The sequence below is a fragment of the Aspergillus sclerotioniger genome (genome assembly GCF_003184525.1).
Source record: "Aspergillus sclerotioniger CBS 115572 chromosome Unknown BO94scaffold_6, whole genome shotgun sequence".
In the NCBI taxonomy this organism is placed as follows: Eukaryota; Fungi; Ascomycota; class Eurotiomycetes; order Eurotiales; family Aspergillaceae; genus Aspergillus; species Aspergillus sclerotioniger.
Window position 1 is genome coordinate 503,948 of NW_020290996.1, and position 19,384 is coordinate 523,331.

The following is a 19,384-nucleotide window of genomic DNA, read 5'->3' on the forward strand; positions in this document are numbered from 1 at the left end:
AAGCCTAGCGTGTTCTATATGACCTTTTCTCCTTCCTGGAGCCCTCCTGGCTCTCCTTTCGGGGCTTAAGGGCTGTTGGGTTCCGGTTGGAGAGAGGATGAAATATGCGTTCGGCACACCCACCTTGTTAATTAACGGACGCGATGAAGGCATCTCTGACTCACATATTACTTGGCGGTGTTGCGCCTCGGGAAGTGGCGTGCTGTATGACTCTTAGGTGCTGCGCCTATGATAGAGCTCTGCAGCATGGCCAGAGGCTACCTTTAGTTAGGAAGAATAGGACAATTTCAATTTATGTCACAGATCTTTTCTGTCAGTAGCATCACCCTCTTGAGCTTCTCGTTCTGTGTATGTCCTGTTTGTCCGTGCAGTGCCTTGAGGCCTTGCGGGAGTCGTTACCGCCAGCCCGCCGTATTCTTGACAACCTTGATGAGCACCTCACATCCTACGAGCAGTCACTGTCTACGCTCACTCTTGAGTATGCTTGTTGACAAATCCGATCTTATTTTCTTGATCGAGACAACTTCCTATTGCATCATACAAACGGCAAAACAATATGCGAAGGATGTTCTCCCCCAAGATGGAGCACATGTGTTCCATGTGATGCCAGCTCCTGGAACTCCTCATCCTCACTGAACTCACCCCGCAGCAATGGACTGTTTCCATGAACCTCGACTCGTACACTCTCCCCGGCCTCGTACTCAACCCCCATGGCCCACACGCCGATCTCCAGCTTCACAATGTCCCCAGGAGTAATATATTCGTCGCGATCGTGTGGATGAAAAGGGAAGTTCTCGTGGATGGATTTGGCTGGATCGATGGCTCGACGTGAGGCCCGCAAGATGCCCAATGACCCGACATGGAACATAAGGTTGTTCTTCTCCCGGGGGGAGATGCTGTCCACGCTGTCTGGGCTGACGCCATACTGTGCAATTGACGACCAAGGGATATTGAGGTTGAGAAGAGTCTTTCCTTGAGCGTCGAGCTTGCGCACCAGAACATACACGTCCATGTCATGGAAGTCGGGGCACGACATGTACACAACTGCCTTTGGGATCCCTGCAAGTCGGGTCCGGGCAGGAAACGTATAGGTGAAGCTTGCGCAGTCCTGATACTTTTCCGAGTTGTATGATAACGAAAAAACGACACTGGGGGCCTCAGTACTCATCCGCCCTTCAGGATGAAAGTACATCTTGCGATACTCGGTTCGTGGGATCGGGTAATCCTCCTCCGTGATGTTATACAACGGATCTTGATTGAATCGCAGGATGGTGGTCCGTACCCTGGGTGTCTTCTCCCATCCATTGTCGGTGCCATTTAGATACCGGTCGAAAAAGGACGCGAGATCGGCAGTAGATTCCTTGCAGTTCCAGATATCGTACCATTCCTGCCAGGGACAAATGCGCAGCCATTTTTCAGGTGATTTAAGCTGGAGCCATCCGCGCAGTGATCCCATCGTATGCACGAAACTTGTGTACGAGGCGGTGATGTAGGTGGGAATGTTGATTTTGCTGATATCAGGTCGTTTATCTTTCCAGTACAGACTGTCCGCAGTTGGATTTCGCCGATACATTTCATGGAAGTCTTCGATGCCCCTATGGCCCTGGATATTGTGGTCGATGATGAAATCAAACAGGCCAGCATCGAAGATGCCCCCTCGCACAAACTGCTCCCGGTAGAGGTCACTGCATGCCTCCCAGGGAGCAATAGCCTTGAGTGATGGCGGTTGCAAGGCGGCGATAAACCACTGGATGATTGCCAGGTGCGAGTTTCCCGCTATCCCGACATTCCCATTGCACCAGGACATCTTGGCCACGGCCTCGACTACATCGTATCCGTCCTCGGCTTCCTGGGTGCCCATGATTCCCACTGTGCCGTCTGAATCGCCGCATCCCCGGGAATCAACGTTGATGATAGCGAAGCCACGAGGCACGAACTCGGCTGGATCAGGCCCTTCGAACTTCTCCAGGCCGCTAAGCACGCCTTCAGGAATTCCGAGGCCCCAGGGAAGTACTTTTAACATGCTAATTCCATTGAACTTCTTGCCGTATGGGCTCCAGGCCAAAATCGCAGGCACAGCTTGGGAGGTGTCGGTAGGACGGTATATGTCGCAGTATAATGTGCTTCCATCGCGGACCTGGATACCGACGTCGTGCGATGTGTGGATGTCGCAGGGCAAGGGGCGTGAGCCATTCTTGCTCCAGCCTTGTAGTAGAACTTCTTCGCGAAACCCAAAAGGCTGATAGTTGTTTCTGCCCACGGAGGGCTTGTCAATTGGACGAGTCGCAATCGGTACAGGAGAAGGCATCTTTTAGAATTGCTAACAAACAAGGAAAAGACAAATGTCCTATGAGCTGCTTTGAATGCTACCAGGCTTCCACTCTAGTATATATCGGTCAGCTCGCCACTCACAAGTACTCATCTGTTAGCTCCTTTCTTCTGTATGGCCGTCGGCATGTGGACATACGCCGGTGGCTTGCCGTCCGTCCCGGCCGAGCTCGGGTGAGTTTATAGCATCACATCCTGATCATCCGGCAGTTCACAAACACGCTTACAGTTATCCGGGCGTGTCAAGCGACGGTTTCCGTCTCGGATGGGATCAGCTCGGCTGTGAGGAATGGGCGAGGTCGGATGAGATCTCCTTACCAAGATGCAAATGTAGGTCATAAAAGAGTGAAAACTACCTTGATCACCAAGACCCTAAGTGCCATCAACATATTTTGTTCCCAGAACACAACTCAAGTTACCCTTCTTATAGTTTTGACTTCTATCCAACCCTAGCCATGGCTCCTTCCCGTATCGACACCCCCGAACCCATCCCATCCCCTACCCCTGACAAACTCCCCTCCATCCAGAACCAGCAGCCTCACTATGGCGACTTCCGCGACGACTTCTTTCGCGATGGATACGCCGTCATCAAAGGCGTGCTCAGCAAAGAACGTGCCAGCGAATACCGAGACTCAGCCCTAACCTGGCTCGAATCATTCAACCTAGGCTTCGACCGCAACGACAAATCCACCTGGAAGAAGGAAAACCTCCCTCAGAGCTGGAAAGGTGGCATGTATCTGCATTTCTCTGCTGCGCATGAAAAATACGTCTGGGACGTACGATGGTAAGCCCCATTCCCCCTCCCCTTCTTCTTCAACTCTCCCTAACGAAAGACCCCCAGTGAACCCAACGTAATCGCCCCCTTCGCCAAACTCTGGGAAACCGACGAACTCGTCGTCTCCTTCGACACCGTCAACATCACCCTCCCTCAATCCATCGTCGGCGCCTACGACTCCCAACCCTGGCCACACTGTGACCAAGCTCCCGAACGCAAGGGTCTCGTCTGCGTTCAGGGAATCGTCAATCTCTCCAACGCGGGCCCCAATGACGGCGGGCTGATCGTGATGAAGAAATCCGCGGCCCTTTTCGATCAGTTTTTTGAAGAGAATCCCGTTACGGGCCCCACCCCGTGGCGCACAGCCAAACATAAGGATTTCCATCCCTTCCATGATAAGGACTTGGAGTGGTACCGGGAGCGCGGATGCGAGTTGGTCAAAGTGTGTGCTGAACCTGGGGATTTGATTCTTTGGGACTCGAGACAGATGCACTGGGCGCAGTTTGGTGAGTCGGATGTTGTGCGCACGATTGTTTATGTGACGTATACGCCGGCAGAGTGGATGGGGGAGGAGGATCGGGAGAAGAAAAAGGACTTGTTTGAGAAGTTTGAGACGACGACACATTGGCCGCATACGAATCTGTTTACGCATGGGAAAGCAATGGTGAAGAATGCGGATGGGGAGGACGTGGTGGATCCGTTGGAGAGGGACGAGCCTCTTATCAAGCCGGTGAGGAGTGAGAGGTTGTTGCAGTTGGCGGGGGTGGTGCCTTATTGATGTGAGTGTGGGGTTTACTGTTAGTATTTGAGTAAAATCATTCTTGTATATTCAATGTTACTGGATTATGCCATCTGCTTCAGTTACAATGATCCTTCCTGGGCGTTTAGTGACGCTATATCTCATTTGCTAGTGTGGGAATACATTGTCCATCTCTTTTCACTCCTTTTGGGTATTTATATTTGATCTATGACAAAATTTCGTCAAACCCGGTAAACATAGATCAATCTAGATTGCTAATTATATGCTTTCCGTGACCAGTTGCAGAGAAGACCTCCCATTTCTTGAATGCCTGGAAGCCAAATTGCTAGGATCCACAATAAATCTCAAACAGGGTGAATTGAGATCCACCACATGTCATCCATCCAGATATATGATATCCCTAGTAATCCTCCCCAATCTCCACTCTCCTGCGATTCATACACAGAGGTCCCATTTTGTACCTTCTCAAGTCAGTTGTATATCCACTGTTATAAGGAGATAGTTCTCCACCGCATACATTTTCGATGCCGCACAACCCCTCTTTCCCAGTCTGCAAGTATCATACCAAGCATGTTGTTGACCTTCAGGGTCCACCAACCCCTCATAGATCTTTCACCAAGCATCTCGAGACTGTTGTAGACTCCTTCTAGATCCAGTAGGGAATCTACCTCGGCACTTTCACTATCAAACTCACCGTTGCTTAATCCCCACACATCTGTGCGAGAATTAATTGCATAGGCATTTGCCACCAATATGCATAATTGACAAGTCGTTGTGTGATCATTGAAGATGGGATAGTGAGTCCGGGCGAGGATGGCAGCCGGCAAATCCAAGCCCCTCTCCCATTTCGGGTGAGCTCGGGCGAGATTCTCCCATCCAGATGGTCACTCTTCCACACCCACCTCAGCATCACTACGCAGCTACACGCAGCAATCTCAACAACAAGAAATCAGACTTTCGGCTCCACGTCAAATCCTCCATCTCCACGTTCGGATTCCCCACCACCAAGGGACGAACCCCGATTACCCCAGTCAACGACCCCACGGGGTAACTACCGGCATGGATAGACTGCATATGAAGCCGGGTCATCTTCTCCTCTACTTCTTCATATACAGGGGTTCATGGGAGATAGCATTTCATGGCCAAGATGTATGACAAAGACATCAATGCAACACACCATGAACTTGCCAAGCCAAAGGCAGGACAACAGAACCCAACGGGCACAGTCAAGCTAGTTGAGGATGGCGAGGTAATGTTGATTCCTACACCGTCGCCGGATCCAAGAGGTATGGTTTCCCTATTGCACCTTGTTATTTGCGTCTAGGTGGCTAAGAGTCAGATCCATTGAATTTCCCACAATGGCAGAAATGGGCAATCACGTTTGTGTTGGGGATGTGTGAGTTTGATTTCCTGTCAATCTCTGGATGAATGCTAATAGTATCAAGTCTCCGTATTAGGCGTCCTCATGACCTCAGGCATGGGCCCCTTCGTATCCATCATGATGGCCTATTACGACTATAACCCGCACACCGACGATCTGATGACCTACCCGACGCTGTTCATGGGGATCGGGAATCTGATTACCATGCCATTGGCGATGGCTGTGGGACGGCGTCCGGTGTTCCTGGTCTCGGCGCTGATTCTGACCGTGGGGTCTATCTGGTGTGCGGCGAGTGGGAGCTTGTCGTCGCATATTGCGGGGAGAGATGTGCTCTCGTTGGCAGCGGGGCAGTCGGAGGCGCTGTGTCCGCTTATTATCCAAGTATGTGGTCTCCTGGGCTGGAGTGAATGGAATGGTAATTGACGAGTGTAGGAGATTCACTTCGTCCACGAGCGCAGCAGTCGTCTAGCCTGGTTCAGCGCCATCCAGTCCATTGGCACAGCTGCCCTAACAATCGCCACATCCTACCTGGTTAGCCGTCTAGGATGGAGATGGTGGTACGGCGTATTCGCTATAGCTAGCGGGGTCGTCTTCATTGCAGCCTTTTTGCTAGTGCCCGAGTCACGGTATGAGCGGCCAACTGACGCATTCGAGGGAGAGGTCCACGTTCACCACGAGGGCGAGGAGCAAGTCATCGTGCATGCTACGACCAAGAACCGGGTCCCGTTGGACTTCACCCACTACAAAGCCCGTACATGGCGACACAGTCTAGCCATATTCCACGGTCCCGCAAACTGGTTCGAAGCTCTGACATGCTGGAAACAAATGGCACAATGTATCCTCTTCCCCAATATCCTTTGGGTCGTCTTAATGAACAGCGTCGCCCTCGGAATCTACGTCATCGGAGTCACCGAATTCTCCTCCCTCCTCGGTGCACCACCCTACAACTATTCGACAACAAGTCTAGGCCTAGTCCAAGGTGGCCAAATTGTCGTATCCATGATCATGGTCCCAGTGCTCGGCTACGGCGGCGACCAGTTATACAAATACGTAGCCCGACGACGCAACGGCATGGTCGAATCCGAAATCCGTCTTCTCCCAATGTTCCTCCCCATCGTCGTGCTCCTCATCTCCTGCGTGATCTTCGGTCGAGCAGGCTCCCACCCCACGCACTGGTCCCCATGGGCCATTATCACAACCTTCAACGGCATGTACTTTGCCTATATTGGTATCGTGCTTAGCGGATTCACCTACTCGCTGGATAGTTATGGGGAGCGCGCGGCACCCATTCTAGTCTTAATCTGTGCTATTCGAGGACTGATTTCCTTTGGGATCTCATTTGGGATTACTAAATTCGTTACCGAGAAGGGATTCCAGGGCGCGTTGGACATTTGTGCTATTATTGCGGGGGTGGTGGCTGCTTTAGGGATTCCGGTGTTTGTGTTTGGGCCGTGGATGAGGAGAGTGACCATGAGGTATGCCGTTGATGGGAGGAGTGCAGAGTTTTGAGAGCCTTGCGGGGTGTTATGTGGCTTTGTAGCTCGTCTATTTTGGATTCCCAATAATATTGATCGAGCCTTGAAAGAGCGCTTGCTTGACCCGCTTTGTGAGGACATAAACTATATAGTCCTGTGCTAACATGAACCACCGACATTAATCTTAAATTCATAGTAATAATGCAGTGACGTAGTAAAGGTTCTAGAAGACACTATCAAGCGAAGTACTAAAGCATACCAGCGTAAAAGCAGAACGACGGGACATAAATAACCACTTTGTATAGAAAGAGGCGACATAGACAGAAAAGCCCATCTACCCTATCTGCTTATAGCAAAGCAAAGGTGTGAGAAGAGACGAAGATTAACATGATCATCAATACGTCACCTCATTCGGGAATGTAATCAGAGTTGCAGGATCAAGCCATGGCAAGGACATATCGATGAGGTCGGAAGAAAACAGGTCCTCGAAGCGAGGCTCATCTTCTGCCGCTTCTACCGCAAATCGACTCAGACTGTTTGGTATATCTCCGCATGTTAGATCGTGGGGATTACTGGTTTGTAAATGCTGCTCCTCATTCTCTGGCGACTTGCTCGTCTCGGACGTATCCATGAACAGAAATCGTAACGTGGTTTCGGCGTCGGAAAGTGATGTCCATAAGCGGGGTGATGCAACTAGTTTGATTATTCGGGCGAACACGGGCTGGTCGATGGATGGTCTGGGACGGAGGATCTCATATAGGTTGACGAGACGGCGCAGGACAAGTAAGGCGTCGTGTCGTGTCTCTGTGGATGATAACTCGATGAGAGTGATACTGAACATGATCAGTTCTTTTTCTTCCGCAACCTCGGTAGATGATCGCAGATGGCGGAAGCAGATCATGTCCAGAGCTAGGAAGATAGCAGCTGTTACGGTGGAACATGTCACTGCCCAAAACTTGTGAAAATAGGGGCATGGATCATGGTATCTGCGTGATAGAATGGCTTTTGCGCATAAGATTCCGTTCTGGTGCACGGTATCCCCGGCTGTGCTGTTGCTGAGCAGTTGCGGGATCAGGGCAACACATAGGTTGATGCGCCAAGAGTCTAAGCAGTTGTAGATTAGATAGCGCTGGACATGGATCCATTCAGAGCCTTCTTCGATGTGAGGCGCGGGTTCATCAGGCCCGTGATAGGCGAGGTGGGATGGAAAAGAAGCGACCACAGAATCAAGTTCCTCAAAGGAGGCGTAGACAGCTTCCATTGTCCAATCATTGATGGATCGGGCATGGTTCTGCATGGTGGCCGCGAGTTGGGCCATCGCTTTGTGGTATTCAAACGGGGAGGGAACATGGCTAGCACTGCCTTCGAGACCCGGAGACATTTCTATATCATCTTGGGTTTCCAATACAGTGGTGAAGGAATCAGGGTGGATCGAAATTGGACGGGTCCACACTGTCATCCTTGATATCTCTCAGTAATGTCCCCAACGCAACGGGTAAAAGACCTACCAGTCACAGATTACCAGTGTCCACCACAGTCTGCGATAGACATTTCGGTGTTCCCGAATTAAGCCTGTGTCATTAAAAGGACCTGTTAATCTTTCGTGGTGTTCACCAAGTCGATCAATTCCAATTAAGCGGGCGACGTTAACTGCCAGGCCATGCAAAGAGTATTCCCGACTTGACTCGCCAAGGTTTTTATGCACAATGTTCAAGATTGCTAAGGCTTGCACTGTCGAGATACTAGGTTTGCTCAGGCAATTGGCATTATTGAGCTCCTTCAGAGCAGCTTTGCACCACGTGCGGCATAGTTCCGTGGGTACTCTGCGGGGCAACGATGTTCTATAAGGTGAATACACTGGGAGTGATTCCTGAAGAAAGCAAATTTGACGACTTTCGTCTTCACCTAGAAAGTAGACGCCTACCTGTCAAGAAGTGAGTTTAGGGCTCATTTAACGACAAGGGAACTTACAGCCAGCACACTGAGATACACGGCTATCCAAGCATGGTTCCTCGGGCTTTCTGCTCTGCTATGATTTAGGCGATCCCAGAAAGAACAGTGGTCATTCATAAAAGCGGAGGCTTCCAGAGAGCAATGAACCCATCCAAAATGAGTTAGAGAAAATTGTACTATTGTCTCGCTCCAGTGCTGATCGGGTAAGATGGGTAGTAAATGATCGTCTCGTGGGTGAATGACACGTCCAGAGACTTGCGATGCTTCAACCAAAAGTCCAAATGGGAGACTTTGAAAATCGTTCAGGAGCTTGTCTGAAGAGTGTGGCCTTTCTGGAGCAGGGGATAACCGGAAGACTTTTGTCTCTAGTTTCAGCATTTCGGGTCGCGAGAAAACAGATTCCAGCTGCCTAATGCGCATCTTGAGGCTCAGATTTTCCCGCAACAGGCTTGTTCCATCCTCAGGATCATCATTTTGTGCATCTTCATCAACGGCGCTAATATTTGCAGTCAGAGTCGGAACAGTGGAAAGTGTGAGTATATAGAGACAGGCGAAAGGAGAGAAAGGCTCACACGGTAACCTTGCCATGGACTTTGACAACCTCTCGCTTGCAAGAAATAGTATCTCCGCGCCGGATGCATTCATCGCATGGAATCTTCTTGGAACATTTGATCTTCCTGCGAGCGCACTGGGTGCACGTCCGTGGGACTCGCTGGGTCTGTCGCATTGGTTGCGGCATGACTGAGCATATGAGATATTCCCAGGTATCATTTAGTCAAAAACAGCCATCCGAAGGGGCGCTCAGCCATGAGCAGTTGTGTGCTCTGATCTCGGGCGAGCTCGGGCGAGCTGGCCCTTGAGCACTTGGCCGTGCATCTCTGGGTCTCATCCCTCTTCTTCGGCTATTTGCTTCCCCGCAATCTGGATCTGCGGCTAATCTGGGCCGGGGTGAATGCGGGGTACGCCTTCTGGAAGTCACGGTGCATCGACCGGGGGATATTTGGATGATGAAAAGTGGTATCTGCATTTATAGTGAGGATATTGCTGAGGTTGCCTTGCTTCTCCCAATTGTAGGCCATCCGGAACTCGCGATAAACGATTTATATCGTCACTGATCGGGAGTGACACCTGAAGAAATACCGTTCCCCATCTCCATATTATCCTCAATCTGATAGGGAATTAGAAAACATTGTCCCAGTTTGCCCGAGGAGTACGGAGTATGGAGTATGGAAGAACAAAAGCAGTGCTGCATCAAACACATTCACGTGACATTCCCAGATAGGAAATACTCCATCAGTAAGTTCCGCATCAACGATTCTCCGCGGCGACGCAACGGATCGGCTTCTTCTCGGAGGTAATTTTGGAGTCGATAGAACCACCGTTCTCGCCATTTCCACGCGATTCATCGCCAATCAGTCACACTCACCGAGTGATTGACTTGTTTACTGCCTGGTCCCATGAGGTTTCTCTCTGGGGCTCTGCCCCGCGCGGCACGCCTTCATACTCCCATAATCCTCTCATCGCGACAAACACCATGCGGCGCTCGTAACTATGCGCGGACGGCAGAAGTGCTGCGGATGAACCAGTCGCTCTCCAACGGAACCCGCCCGACGATCAGATACCCTATTTTTTCGGTGGGGTCGGAGCAGAACAGATGGATTTCACAGAATTACCTGCGGAAGCAGAAGGAGGCCAAAGAAGAATGGGCCGAGTTTGCACGGGAAATCAAGGAGGGAAAGAGGAAGAACTTTGCACAACACCTCGATGAGAGAGGACTGCTACATGATGTTGTCGGGTAGGTCATCTCTTTGGAATGTGTGTCGTGCCTCTCAGGGATACCTCAGTTTGCTAACTCGACACTCTTACTTGCAGAGAACGGAAAGTATTAGACCGTCTGTTCACGCACAAGAGGGTTGGCATGTATGCTGGTGTGGATCCGACAGCTCCCTCTTTGCATGTTGGCCATATGCTGCCTTTTATGGTGTTGGCTTGGGGTTATGTTTGGGGTCTGCCTGTTACATTTCTGGTCAGTAATCTTCGCATTGATGAGAAATGATGAAGCCCGGCTAATACTAGACAGCTTGGTGGTGCCACCGCTCGGTTCGGCGATCCAACAGGGCGACTAAACAGCAGAGAACAAGTCCACTCCTCGGTCCGGAAGGCAAATATGGCGAGCATGCACATGCAGCTGAAGAAGCTGGGCAACAGTGTATTTATGTACGGTAAAAGGCATGGATATGACTTGGAGCGGGCCAGGCGTGCTCTAGTGAACAACAACACATGGTGGAATTCGTTGCCCCTCGTGGATGTATTCCGGGATCTGGGAGTCCACACGCGCCTTGGTCCCATGCTGGGCCGAGATACGTGAGTCCACCCCGGTCCCGATATTCCGTTGAGGGTTGTGCTCACTCAAGTACAGGGTCAAAAACCGACTGACAAAAGGTGATGGAATGTCCTTCGCTGAGTTTGCCTACCCCCTAATGCAGGCATGGGACTGGTGGACACTCTTCCAAAAGGGCGTCCAGGTCCAAGTTGGAGGCTCAGACCAGTATGGGAATATCCTCTTCGGCATGGACGCTGTGAAATCCATCAGCAAGAACAACGTGGACCCCTTGCATAAGAGCGATCTAGACGATGTATTGGATAGGCCTATTGGAATTACGACACCTTTGCTCACCGCTCCGTCAGGGGAGAAATTTGGAAAGTCTGCCGGCAATGCGATCTGGCTCGACAAGGATATGACGTCCACGTTCGAGCTGTATCAGGTATGTTGGACACGGTCAGAAAGCGACCCCGGTCTTACTAACGATTAACAGTTCTTTGTTCGAACCCCGGATGATACCGTTGAGCGCTATTTGAAGATGTTCACCTTCTTGCCGATTCCCGAAATCGCAAAGATTATGGAGGAGCAGAACAAGGATCCATCCAAGCGGGTGGCCCAGCATGCTCTTGCTGCGGAGTTTGTCGAGCTGATTCACGGTAAAGTAGAAGCCGATGCTGTCGCTCTCCAGCATCGGCAGCTGTTCCGCCCACGGTCGTCAACCGCAGAACCAAGCCCGCTACCTCTCAAACCCTCTTCCCCTGGCAACGCCCAGTCCCCAACGGCAGGCTTCGATAATCCCCAATCCGGGAACGCATACGCCCCCCAAACCAATTTTGCGAACATGCCAAAAACTCACGTCACTCTTCCCCATTCTCTGGTCTACAACCAGCCGATGCATAAGGTTCTATGGTCGGCAGGGCTGGTAACCTCCAAGAGTGAAGGCCACCGTGTGATTGTGAACAGGGGTGCTTATGTTGGAAGCCGTCCCGGAGACAGTGGGCCAATGTCCGATGATCTGGCATTTACGCCCGTCAGGACCTGGCCAGTGGAGAAGACGGAAACATTTATCCTCGGGGGAAACACGTTGTTCCTGAAGCTGGGCAAGTGGAAGTTCAAAATCGTGAAGATTATCAGCGATGAAAAATTCAGGGCGGCTGGACTGACCGCGCCCGGATGGGAGGAGAAGACTACGCGATCCAACAAAGGCGGTAAGCCTTAGATGACTTGCTTGATATTATACCACTCCTTGTATTTTTAGACATGTGTACATATGTATACCTCGAATGGATTCATACGAAGTGACGGAGTAGTCAAAGTAGCATCATGGATTCAATTTAGAGTGCCGATATTACTATTGATCGGGATCACCCGACTAGTAGCCCGCTGGTGTCTCGTCCCCACTGTCTGCTGATTGGTCAGGGAGGTCCCCGCGTCCGTCTAGAAGGCGGCGGCAGAACCACTCAACGCGTCGACGCGCCGACATGTCCGATTCCGTTTCTTGTCGCTCCCACGGCTGTCAAACCACCCTGTCCGGTCCCATTTCCAGTCATCACACTGCCCCATCCTATTCTCGTATTCTTCAATAAAGCATGATATAACTTCACATTCACCAATCTATCCTTAAACATTATAGCTCATAATGGCTAGAGGAACGCCCGCCGTTTCCTCTCCCTCCGCTGCAACGCCCCCCTCCGCGGCACTGAAACGCTCCACGTCCAGTACCCAGAACATGAAGAACCAGAAATCAATCCTTGGGTTCTTCCAAAAGTCTTCCCCATCAACTCCGTCAACCGCTCGTAACGCGGAACCTGCTTCTTCTCCAGCGGAGAGGGTCTCGGAGCAGCGCCTCGGCGGTGCCAAGGGCGCAGCAGAAAGGAAAAAGAGCATTCCAAAATTCAAGCAGGAATTGGAACCGGTGCCTAGCAGTGACTTGATTATTCCCGAAGAGGATGAGCAGGGAGATAATACCCAGGTGCGACACTGTTGAAGGGACGCCTTATCTGGATATGCGGCTAATGGGATTATCTATATAGGGGAGTCCGAATGGGGAGGCCGAAATGAAGACAGCATCTCCATCACGACGGGTAGGAATAGCACATCAATATCTTGTGGCATTGGAATTCAATGCTGACATTCATCGCTGCAAGGCCAAAAAACAAGTCAACTACGTCGAATCCGACTCCGAAGGCGAAGATGATGACGAGAAGATATTCCGCCCAGGGCGAAACAGCCGAAGTAAGCGGAGGAAGATGTCGCCTGAAAGTGAAGACGAATTCAACGATGCTGGTGGAGACGTGGGGTACTCCGACGATGGTCAGTCTTGTGTCATAGACCTGGATGGGCGAGTACTGATAACTGCCAGAAATGGACGATTTTGTTGTTGCCGATGATTCGGATGAAGAGGTGAAGCCAACCAAGAAGCGCAAGAGGCCATCAACCCAACCGAAGACCAAGTCCTCTTCATTGCCGCCTGTATCGACAGAAGAGGGCCTGGACCTGGACATTCCAGACGCGTCTTCTGGTACAGCTCTCAAATGGACGTACGATCCCGAATCTTCCGAACCTCGCCAGCCACGCGCAGCACCAGTTACTCCCAAGAGCTCTTCGACTGCTAAAAAGCAGAAAGCACATGTTACAGATCCCGAACAACGGTATGCCTGGCTTGCGAATATCCGCGACATAGACGGGCACCCTATCGGTCATCCTGAATATGATCCTCGCACTCTATATATTCCCCCGTTGGCCTGGGCCAAATTCTCTCCTTTTGAGAAGCAGTATTGGGAGATCAAGCAGAGGTTCTGGGACACCGTTGTCTTCTTCAAGAAGGGCAAGTTCTACGAGCTTTATGAAAACGATGCTACTATCGGACATCAGCTTTTCGACTTGAAGCTTACGGATCGTGTCAACATGCGCATGGTTGGTGTCCCCGAGATGAGTCTGGATCACTGGGCCAACCAGTTTGTGGCCAAGGGATTCAAGATCGCTCGAGTCGACCAGATTGAATCAGCCTTGGGCAAGGAGATGCGCGAGCGAGATGGAAAGAAAGGCGGGGCGAAAGAGGACAAAGTCATCAGGAGAGAACTGGCCTCCGTTCTCACGGCTGGTACTCTTGTTGAGGGCTCCATGCTCCAGGATGATATGTCTACGTTCTGTGTTGCCATTAAAGAGGTCCTGATAGATGATCACCCTGCTTTTGGAATCGCCTTTGTCGACACTGCAACCGGTCAATTCTTCCTGTCCGAGTTTGTGGACGATGTTGACATGACAAAATTCGAAACGTTCGTCGCACAAACCCGACCGCAGGAGCTCCTCTTGGAAAAGTCTACAGTTTCCCAAAAGGCTTTGCGTATTCTGAAAAACAACACGGGACCGACCACAATTTGGAACTACTTAAAACCAGGAAAGGAGTTCTGGGAAGCCGACATTGCGGTGAAAGAGCTTGATGCTAGCGAGTATTTTGTCTGCGAAGATGGCGACAACTTACAAGCATGGCCCGAAGCACTTCGAGAAGCTCGCGAGAAAGAGCTTGTCATGTCCGCATTTGGGGCTTTGGTACAATATCTCCGAGTCCTCAAGATCGAGCGTGACTTGATAACCATTGGCAACTTCACTGCGTACGACCCGATCAAGAAGGCCACCAGTCTGGTGCTTGATGGACAGACCCTTATTAACATGGAGATCTTTGCCAACTCTTTCGACGGCGGCTCTGAGGGCACGTTGTTTCAGCTCCTTAACCGTTGCATCACACCTTTTGGCAAGCGCATGTTCAAGCAATGGGTTTGCCACCCGCTTGTGGATGCGAAGAAGATCAATGCTCGCCTAGATGCGGTGGATGCCCTCAATGCTGATTCGAGTGTCAGGGACCAATTCTCCTCACAGCTGACCAAAATGCCTGATTTGGAGCGACTCATTTCTCGTATCCATGCTGCAAACTGCAAAGCCCAAGACTTTTTGCGCGTCCTGGAAGGGTTCGAGCAGATTGAGTACACCATGAGCCTCCTTAAGGACAGTGGCTCAGGAGAAGGCGTCATTGGGCAGTTGATTGGGGCCATGCCTGACTTGAGCGAGTTGCTTGAATATTGGAAGACTGCCTTTGATCGCTCAAAGGCTAGGGAGAACGGCATCTTGGTGCCCAAGCCTGGTGTCGAAGAGGATTTCGATAACTCCCAAGAACATATTGAGCAAATCCACCGGGACCTCGAGAACCTGCTGAAGCGAGTGCGTCGGGAACTCGGCTCGTCCGCCATCATCTACAAGGACAACGGCAAGGAGATCTATCAGCTAGAAGTACCGATCAAGGTCAAGAACATTCCCAAAGGCTGGGATCAGATGTCTGCAACGAAACAAGTGAAACGGTACTATTTCCCGGAGCTGCGGAAACTCATCCGCCAGTTGCAAGAGGCCCAAGAGACGCACAGTCAAATCGTCAAGGAAGTCTCTGGCCGATTCTACGCACGATTTGACGAAAATTACTCAACCTGGCTTGCTGCCGTCCGTATTGTTGCTCAGCTCGACTGCCTCATCAGTCTCGCCAAAGCCTCCTCCGCTCTCGGCCAACCCAGCTGCCGCCCCGTGTTCGTTGACGATGAGAGAAGCGTCCTCGAATTCGAAGAGCTGCGTCACCCCTGCCTGGTCTCTTCAGTTGGCGACTTCATCCCCAACGACGTCCAGCTAGGAGGCAACCGCCCCAACATTGACCTCCTCACCGGAGCCAACGCGGCCGGAAAGTCCACCGTCCTACGAATGGTAAGCAAACCCTCCTCACCCTCCTCACATTCCCCAGCAAACATCCTAACCAACCCCAGACCTGCGTCGCCGTCATCATGGCCCAAATCGGCTGCTATCTCCCCTGCCAATCCGCCCGCCTCACCCCCGTCGACCGGATCATGTCCCGACTAGGCGCCAACGACAACATCTTCGCCGCACAATCCACCTTCTTCGTTGAACTCTCCGAAACCAAAAAGATCCTCTCCGAAGCCACCCCTCGCTCCCTCGTCATCCTCGACGAGCTCGGCCGCGGCACCAGCTCCTACGACGGCGTCGCCGTCGCCCAAGCCGTCCTCCACCACGTCGCCACACACATCGGAGCCCTCGGCTTCTTCGCAACACACTACCACTCCCTCGCCGCCGAGTTCGAAGGACACCCCGAAATCGCCCCGAAGCGCATGCGCATCCACGTCGACGACGAGGAACGCCGCGTCACCTTCCTATACAAACTCGAGAACGGCGTCGCGGAGGGCAGTTTCGGTATGCACTGCGCCGCCATGTGCGGTATTCCCGATAAGGTGATTGAACGTGCCGAAGTAGCCGCCAAACAATGGGAACATACCAGTCGTCTGAAAGAGAGTCTGGAACGTCGCAAGGGCGGTGGTCTCGTGGGTATGGGATGGTGGAGTGATATTGCCTGGGCGCTGCGTGAGACGACAACGGCCACGAGCGAGAACGAGAACGAGGAAGTCAGTCACCGGAGTTTGGAGGTGTTGAGGAAGGCGATTGAGGCTCTGTGAGCATTATGACATGACTTGTTTTCTTCTCAATCATCAAGGTGGCAATCATGCATAGATATGATGTCTTTGGTGTGACGCGTGTTCTTTATTTTTATTTTTATGTCCAGGGATGGGATAGGTGTTAGGTCAGGGATATGTTTATTCTAAAAAATGTGAGGATATGAATTCGGGATTAATATATCATGATTATACAGTTTAGAGGCCTTGGGCTGTCTATTTTTCGGTATGTAGCTGAACAGTGGAAAGAGGTGGGGAAGCGGAACGCAAGGATATAGAAGCGACATTTGCTTTTAATTTCCATGTTTTTTGCATTCTGTTATCGATTGGATGTGATTTACGGAGTAGAGGATAGACAATGCAAGTGGCGATACGCCTTTGCTATGAGTCAATGGCATTCAGGTAAAATATTAACTTATTTTTGCAATAAATCACGCCGAGTAAAACCCTGCCCGGTATCTGATGATGTAATTGAACCTCGATATTGCAACCACCAACGCATTGGAAATCAGAAACAAACCCCATCCGTGCATGCCCAAGGTGCGGACCAAAGGACAGTCAATGCAATTGAAAATCATCCATCTCGCCTAAATCCCAGTGATGGGTGACGAACTCCGATGCTAGTGGGATTATTCTTGGAAGAAGCGCCGACTTGCTAGAAAGAGAAAGATCAAATAGGAAATATGGTTGTTCACTCATTGGAGTCATTCTTGGGGCCATCCTTGGAACCGTCCTTGGAAACACTCTTGGAGTCAGCCTTGGAGTCAGCCTGGCCTTCTTCCATGGCAGTGAATTCACGACTGAGCTGGCTGGCATCCATGAGCTCTTCCGTATCGGAGCGGTCGTCTTCCTTCTTGATGAGATCATCGTAGTAGGCGTCGGTGTCCGAAGAGTCTTCCTTCTTCACGGCCTTCACTTCGCTTTTCGCTTCTTTCTGCACGGCGGCTCTCATCTGGATTGGAGTGGATGGTTCGAGGGTGCTGTTTCTGCATTGGTTGAGGATGGTTAGCAATTGATTTGAGTTTCGGATAGACTAGACACAGGAGCGGCAAGACATACTCATCTTCGGTCTTTACAGCCTTGTTGCCGGCGCGTGGGGTCTTGGGGGTTCCAGTCGCCTTCTGTCGCTTTGGCTTGGGGGGAGCGGGACTAGCCCCGGTAGCGACTTCGCCATCCTCTTCATCGGCTTTGCCCTTCTTGCGCTTCGCGGGGGTTTTCTTGGGGGTGGCAGCGGGGCCCTTGGAAGGAGTAGAGGTTGTACCGTCTTGGTTGCCGGCGTTTTCGGAGAGGAGCTTGCGCTTGGCATTGCGGTAGAGGGTGCTGGCGGATGGCGCGTTCTTGTAGCCTCCCAGAAGGGCCATCTTATCAAAGTCAACCTGTAGCTGCTGTTAGGGGGTGTTGGTTTAGTGTGGGGGGTAAAAGTGCATACTTTACCAGCGTCATCGCTGCTCAGCACGCCCAGAAGAATCATTCTGGCCTCGGCTAAACTCAGCCCCATAAGGCCTTCAGGTTTGTTCGACTTTGGGGTTGACATGGCTGGTAATTCAGGAGTGGGAGTTGTCGTGTGAGAGAAGATGATAAAAGTGGGTGAGTGGAAGGTGGAATAAGAGTAAGGGTGAGTTGGAAGGAGGGGTGAAAGTGAGAGATGGGTGCAGGCAGAGGAAAAAGAGCCAGGAGCAGGTGATGCGAGCAGAAGATGGCAAACAATGCACACACCCTGAGTCTCCGCACAGCCCAATAAGAGAGGCGGTGGAGACAATTTGAAGCTTAAGAAATGTGAATCATATCACGACAGTTCACTTTGCTTGTCACTAAGCCAAAGGGAAGAGTAACACGTCAACTGGGACCTTTGGTGCCTACTTTCCAAGTGGTAGCAGAGGTATGCTCACAGATCCCCTTCATTTTAATTTTTCTTCAATGCACCATTATTCTGAATCTGCTTGTACACATGTTCCCACAATGCAGGGTAGAAAGTCGAGGACGGGCGCCCACGCTTGCTCTTCGTATCCGTGTAAAAGTATTTGGGAGACTTTCCTTCCCACCACCGAGTGGACGCTGGTTTCAAGGTGGTAAAGCTCACGGGTCGAAAGAGAGACTTATTCGGAACCAAGTCTCCCAGCCGCATTTCCGTCTTCATGGGCATGGACGTCGCCCTCATGGTGGTCGTGTATAAGGTGGCCGTGGGCGGCAAATTCTTCGCATATTCAATGGTTGCCTCTCGAGAGCGTCGGGCAAAGACTGGGAGCGCAAGGTGTACAAAGGTGACGTATGGGGCCGAAGTCCAGGTGACGAAGATCATGGGGAAGGCGCTGGCAATTACAACTTCGCTTCAAATCAACGGACAATCTTGCGACAGACGGGACGGTGCACTCACTGGCAGGAGCAAGATACCACGGATGCTCCTCGGAATAAAATGCTGGGGCGACTAGCACGCAGGAGACACCGAATATGATGATTGTCGTCATTCTTAACGTCCCCAGGATGGCTGTCTTTCCAGTTCCGCCATGGTAGATGAGGATCCGTTCCGGAGGCCCTATAACTCCAACTCAGCATCAAGTCGATCCCAATCCAGCGCATGTACCCGCCATACCTTTTCGAAAGGTCAATTTCGCATGCTTGGTCGGGGACGGCTGTGGATTCCGGGGTGCCGTGGTGTTGCGTTTGATGAAAGGGACCTCGCTCTTGGGCGGCTGGACGGGGTTCTGAGTCGTCTTGAATCGGGTAAACAGTTTGCTGGTGAGGTCTCTCCGCACGCTCCGGGGGATTGCAGAGCGCAATTGCGCGCTCAGCAGGATAAAGGGCGGCATTAGTTGAGGTAAGCAATGGGAGAACTGTGTAATTGAAGAGACGCGATGATCGACGGGCGACTTTTTGGAGAAGTCGGC

General features: G+C 51.4%; 8 protein-coding genes across 8 annotated transcripts; 4 read left to right on the top strand and 4 right to left on the bottom strand.

Annotated features, from left to right (window-relative positions):
- Positions 1 to 522: 522 nt before the first annotated feature.
- BO94DRAFT_572966 (CocE/NonD family hydrolase) lies at positions 523 to 2,308 on the bottom strand (the record flags this gene model as incomplete). The annotated part of the gene is made up of 1 exon (XM_025614948.1): positions 523 to 2,308. The coding sequence occupies one exon, from the start codon at positions 2,306 to 2,308 to the stop codon at positions 536 to 538; it is 1,773 nt and encodes a 590-aa protein (XP_025470291.1). The 3' UTR covers positions 523 to 535.
- Positions 2,309 to 2,636: 328 nt separating this feature from the next.
- Positions 2,637 to 3,881, top strand: BO94DRAFT_511159 (uncharacterized protein; the record flags this gene model as incomplete). Its single annotated transcript, XM_025609752.1, has 3 exons — positions 2,637 to 2,658; positions 2,759 to 3,112; positions 3,170 to 3,881. Exons 1-3 carry the CDS (start codon positions 2,651 to 2,653, stop codon positions 3,879 to 3,881), a joined length of 1,074 nt encoding a protein of 357 aa, XP_025470292.1. The 5' UTR covers positions 2,637 to 2,650.
- A 900-nt stretch (positions 3,882 to 4,781) lies between these two features.
- BO94DRAFT_563925 (MFS general substrate transporter) lies at positions 4,782 to 6,753 on the top strand (the record flags this gene model as incomplete). The annotated part of the gene is made up of 4 exons (XM_025614384.1): positions 4,782 to 5,149; positions 5,203 to 5,259; positions 5,309 to 5,625; positions 5,677 to 6,753. Exons 1-4 carry the CDS (start codon positions 5,002 to 5,004, stop codon positions 6,751 to 6,753), a joined length of 1,599 nt encoding a protein of 532 aa, XP_025470293.1. The 5' UTR covers positions 4,782 to 5,001.
- A 158-nt stretch (positions 6,754 to 6,911) lies between these two features.
- BO94DRAFT_486735 (uncharacterized protein) lies at positions 6,912 to 9,411 on the bottom strand (the record flags this gene model as incomplete). Its single annotated transcript, XM_025609015.1, has 4 exons — positions 6,912 to 8,179; positions 8,228 to 8,643; positions 8,691 to 9,168; positions 9,245 to 9,411. The coding sequence occupies 4 exons, from the start codon at positions 9,409 to 9,411 to the stop codon at positions 7,114 to 7,116; spliced, it is 2,127 nt and encodes a 708-aa protein (XP_025470294.1). The 3' UTR covers positions 6,912 to 7,113.
- A 641-nt stretch (positions 9,412 to 10,052) lies between these two features.
- Positions 10,053 to 12,294, top strand: BO94DRAFT_532476 (tyrosine--tRNA ligase MSY1). The gene is made up of 5 exons (XM_025611128.1): positions 10,053 to 10,467; positions 10,545 to 10,698; positions 10,753 to 11,036; positions 11,092 to 11,437; positions 11,489 to 12,294. The coding sequence occupies exons 1-5, from the start codon at positions 10,130 to 10,132 to the stop codon at positions 12,212 to 12,214; spliced, it is 1,848 nt and encodes a 615-aa protein (XP_025470295.1). The 5' UTR covers positions 10,053 to 10,129; the 3' UTR covers positions 12,215 to 12,294.
- Positions 12,295 to 12,504: 210 nt separating this feature from the next.
- On the top strand, positions 12,505 to 16,770 carry BO94DRAFT_486741 (mismatch repair ATPase MSH6). The gene is made up of 5 exons (XM_025609016.1): positions 12,505 to 12,967; positions 13,029 to 13,079; positions 13,143 to 13,308; positions 13,358 to 15,741; positions 15,801 to 16,770. The coding sequence occupies exons 1-5, from the start codon at positions 12,635 to 12,637 to the stop codon at positions 16,500 to 16,502; spliced, it is 3,636 nt and encodes a 1,211-aa protein (XP_025470296.1). The 5' UTR covers positions 12,505 to 12,634; the 3' UTR covers positions 16,503 to 16,770.
- A 420-nt stretch (positions 16,771 to 17,190) lies between these two features.
- Positions 17,191 to 18,033, bottom strand: BO94DRAFT_582919 (putative histone h1.3.; the record flags this gene model as incomplete). Its single annotated transcript, XM_025615513.1, has 3 exons — positions 17,191 to 17,485; positions 17,559 to 17,875; positions 17,929 to 18,033. The coding sequence occupies 3 exons, from the start codon at positions 18,031 to 18,033 to the stop codon at positions 17,191 to 17,193; spliced, it is 717 nt and encodes a 238-aa protein (XP_025470297.1).
- Positions 18,034 to 18,402: 369 nt separating this feature from the next.
- On the bottom strand, positions 18,403 to 19,306 carry BO94DRAFT_459428 (uncharacterized protein; the record flags this gene model as incomplete). The annotated part of the gene is made up of 3 exons (XM_025607842.1): positions 18,403 to 18,821; positions 18,874 to 19,032; positions 19,090 to 19,306. The coding sequence occupies 3 exons, from the start codon at positions 19,304 to 19,306 to the stop codon at positions 18,403 to 18,405; spliced, it is 795 nt and encodes a 264-aa protein (XP_025470298.1).
- Positions 19,307 to 19,384: the final 78 nt, after the last annotated feature.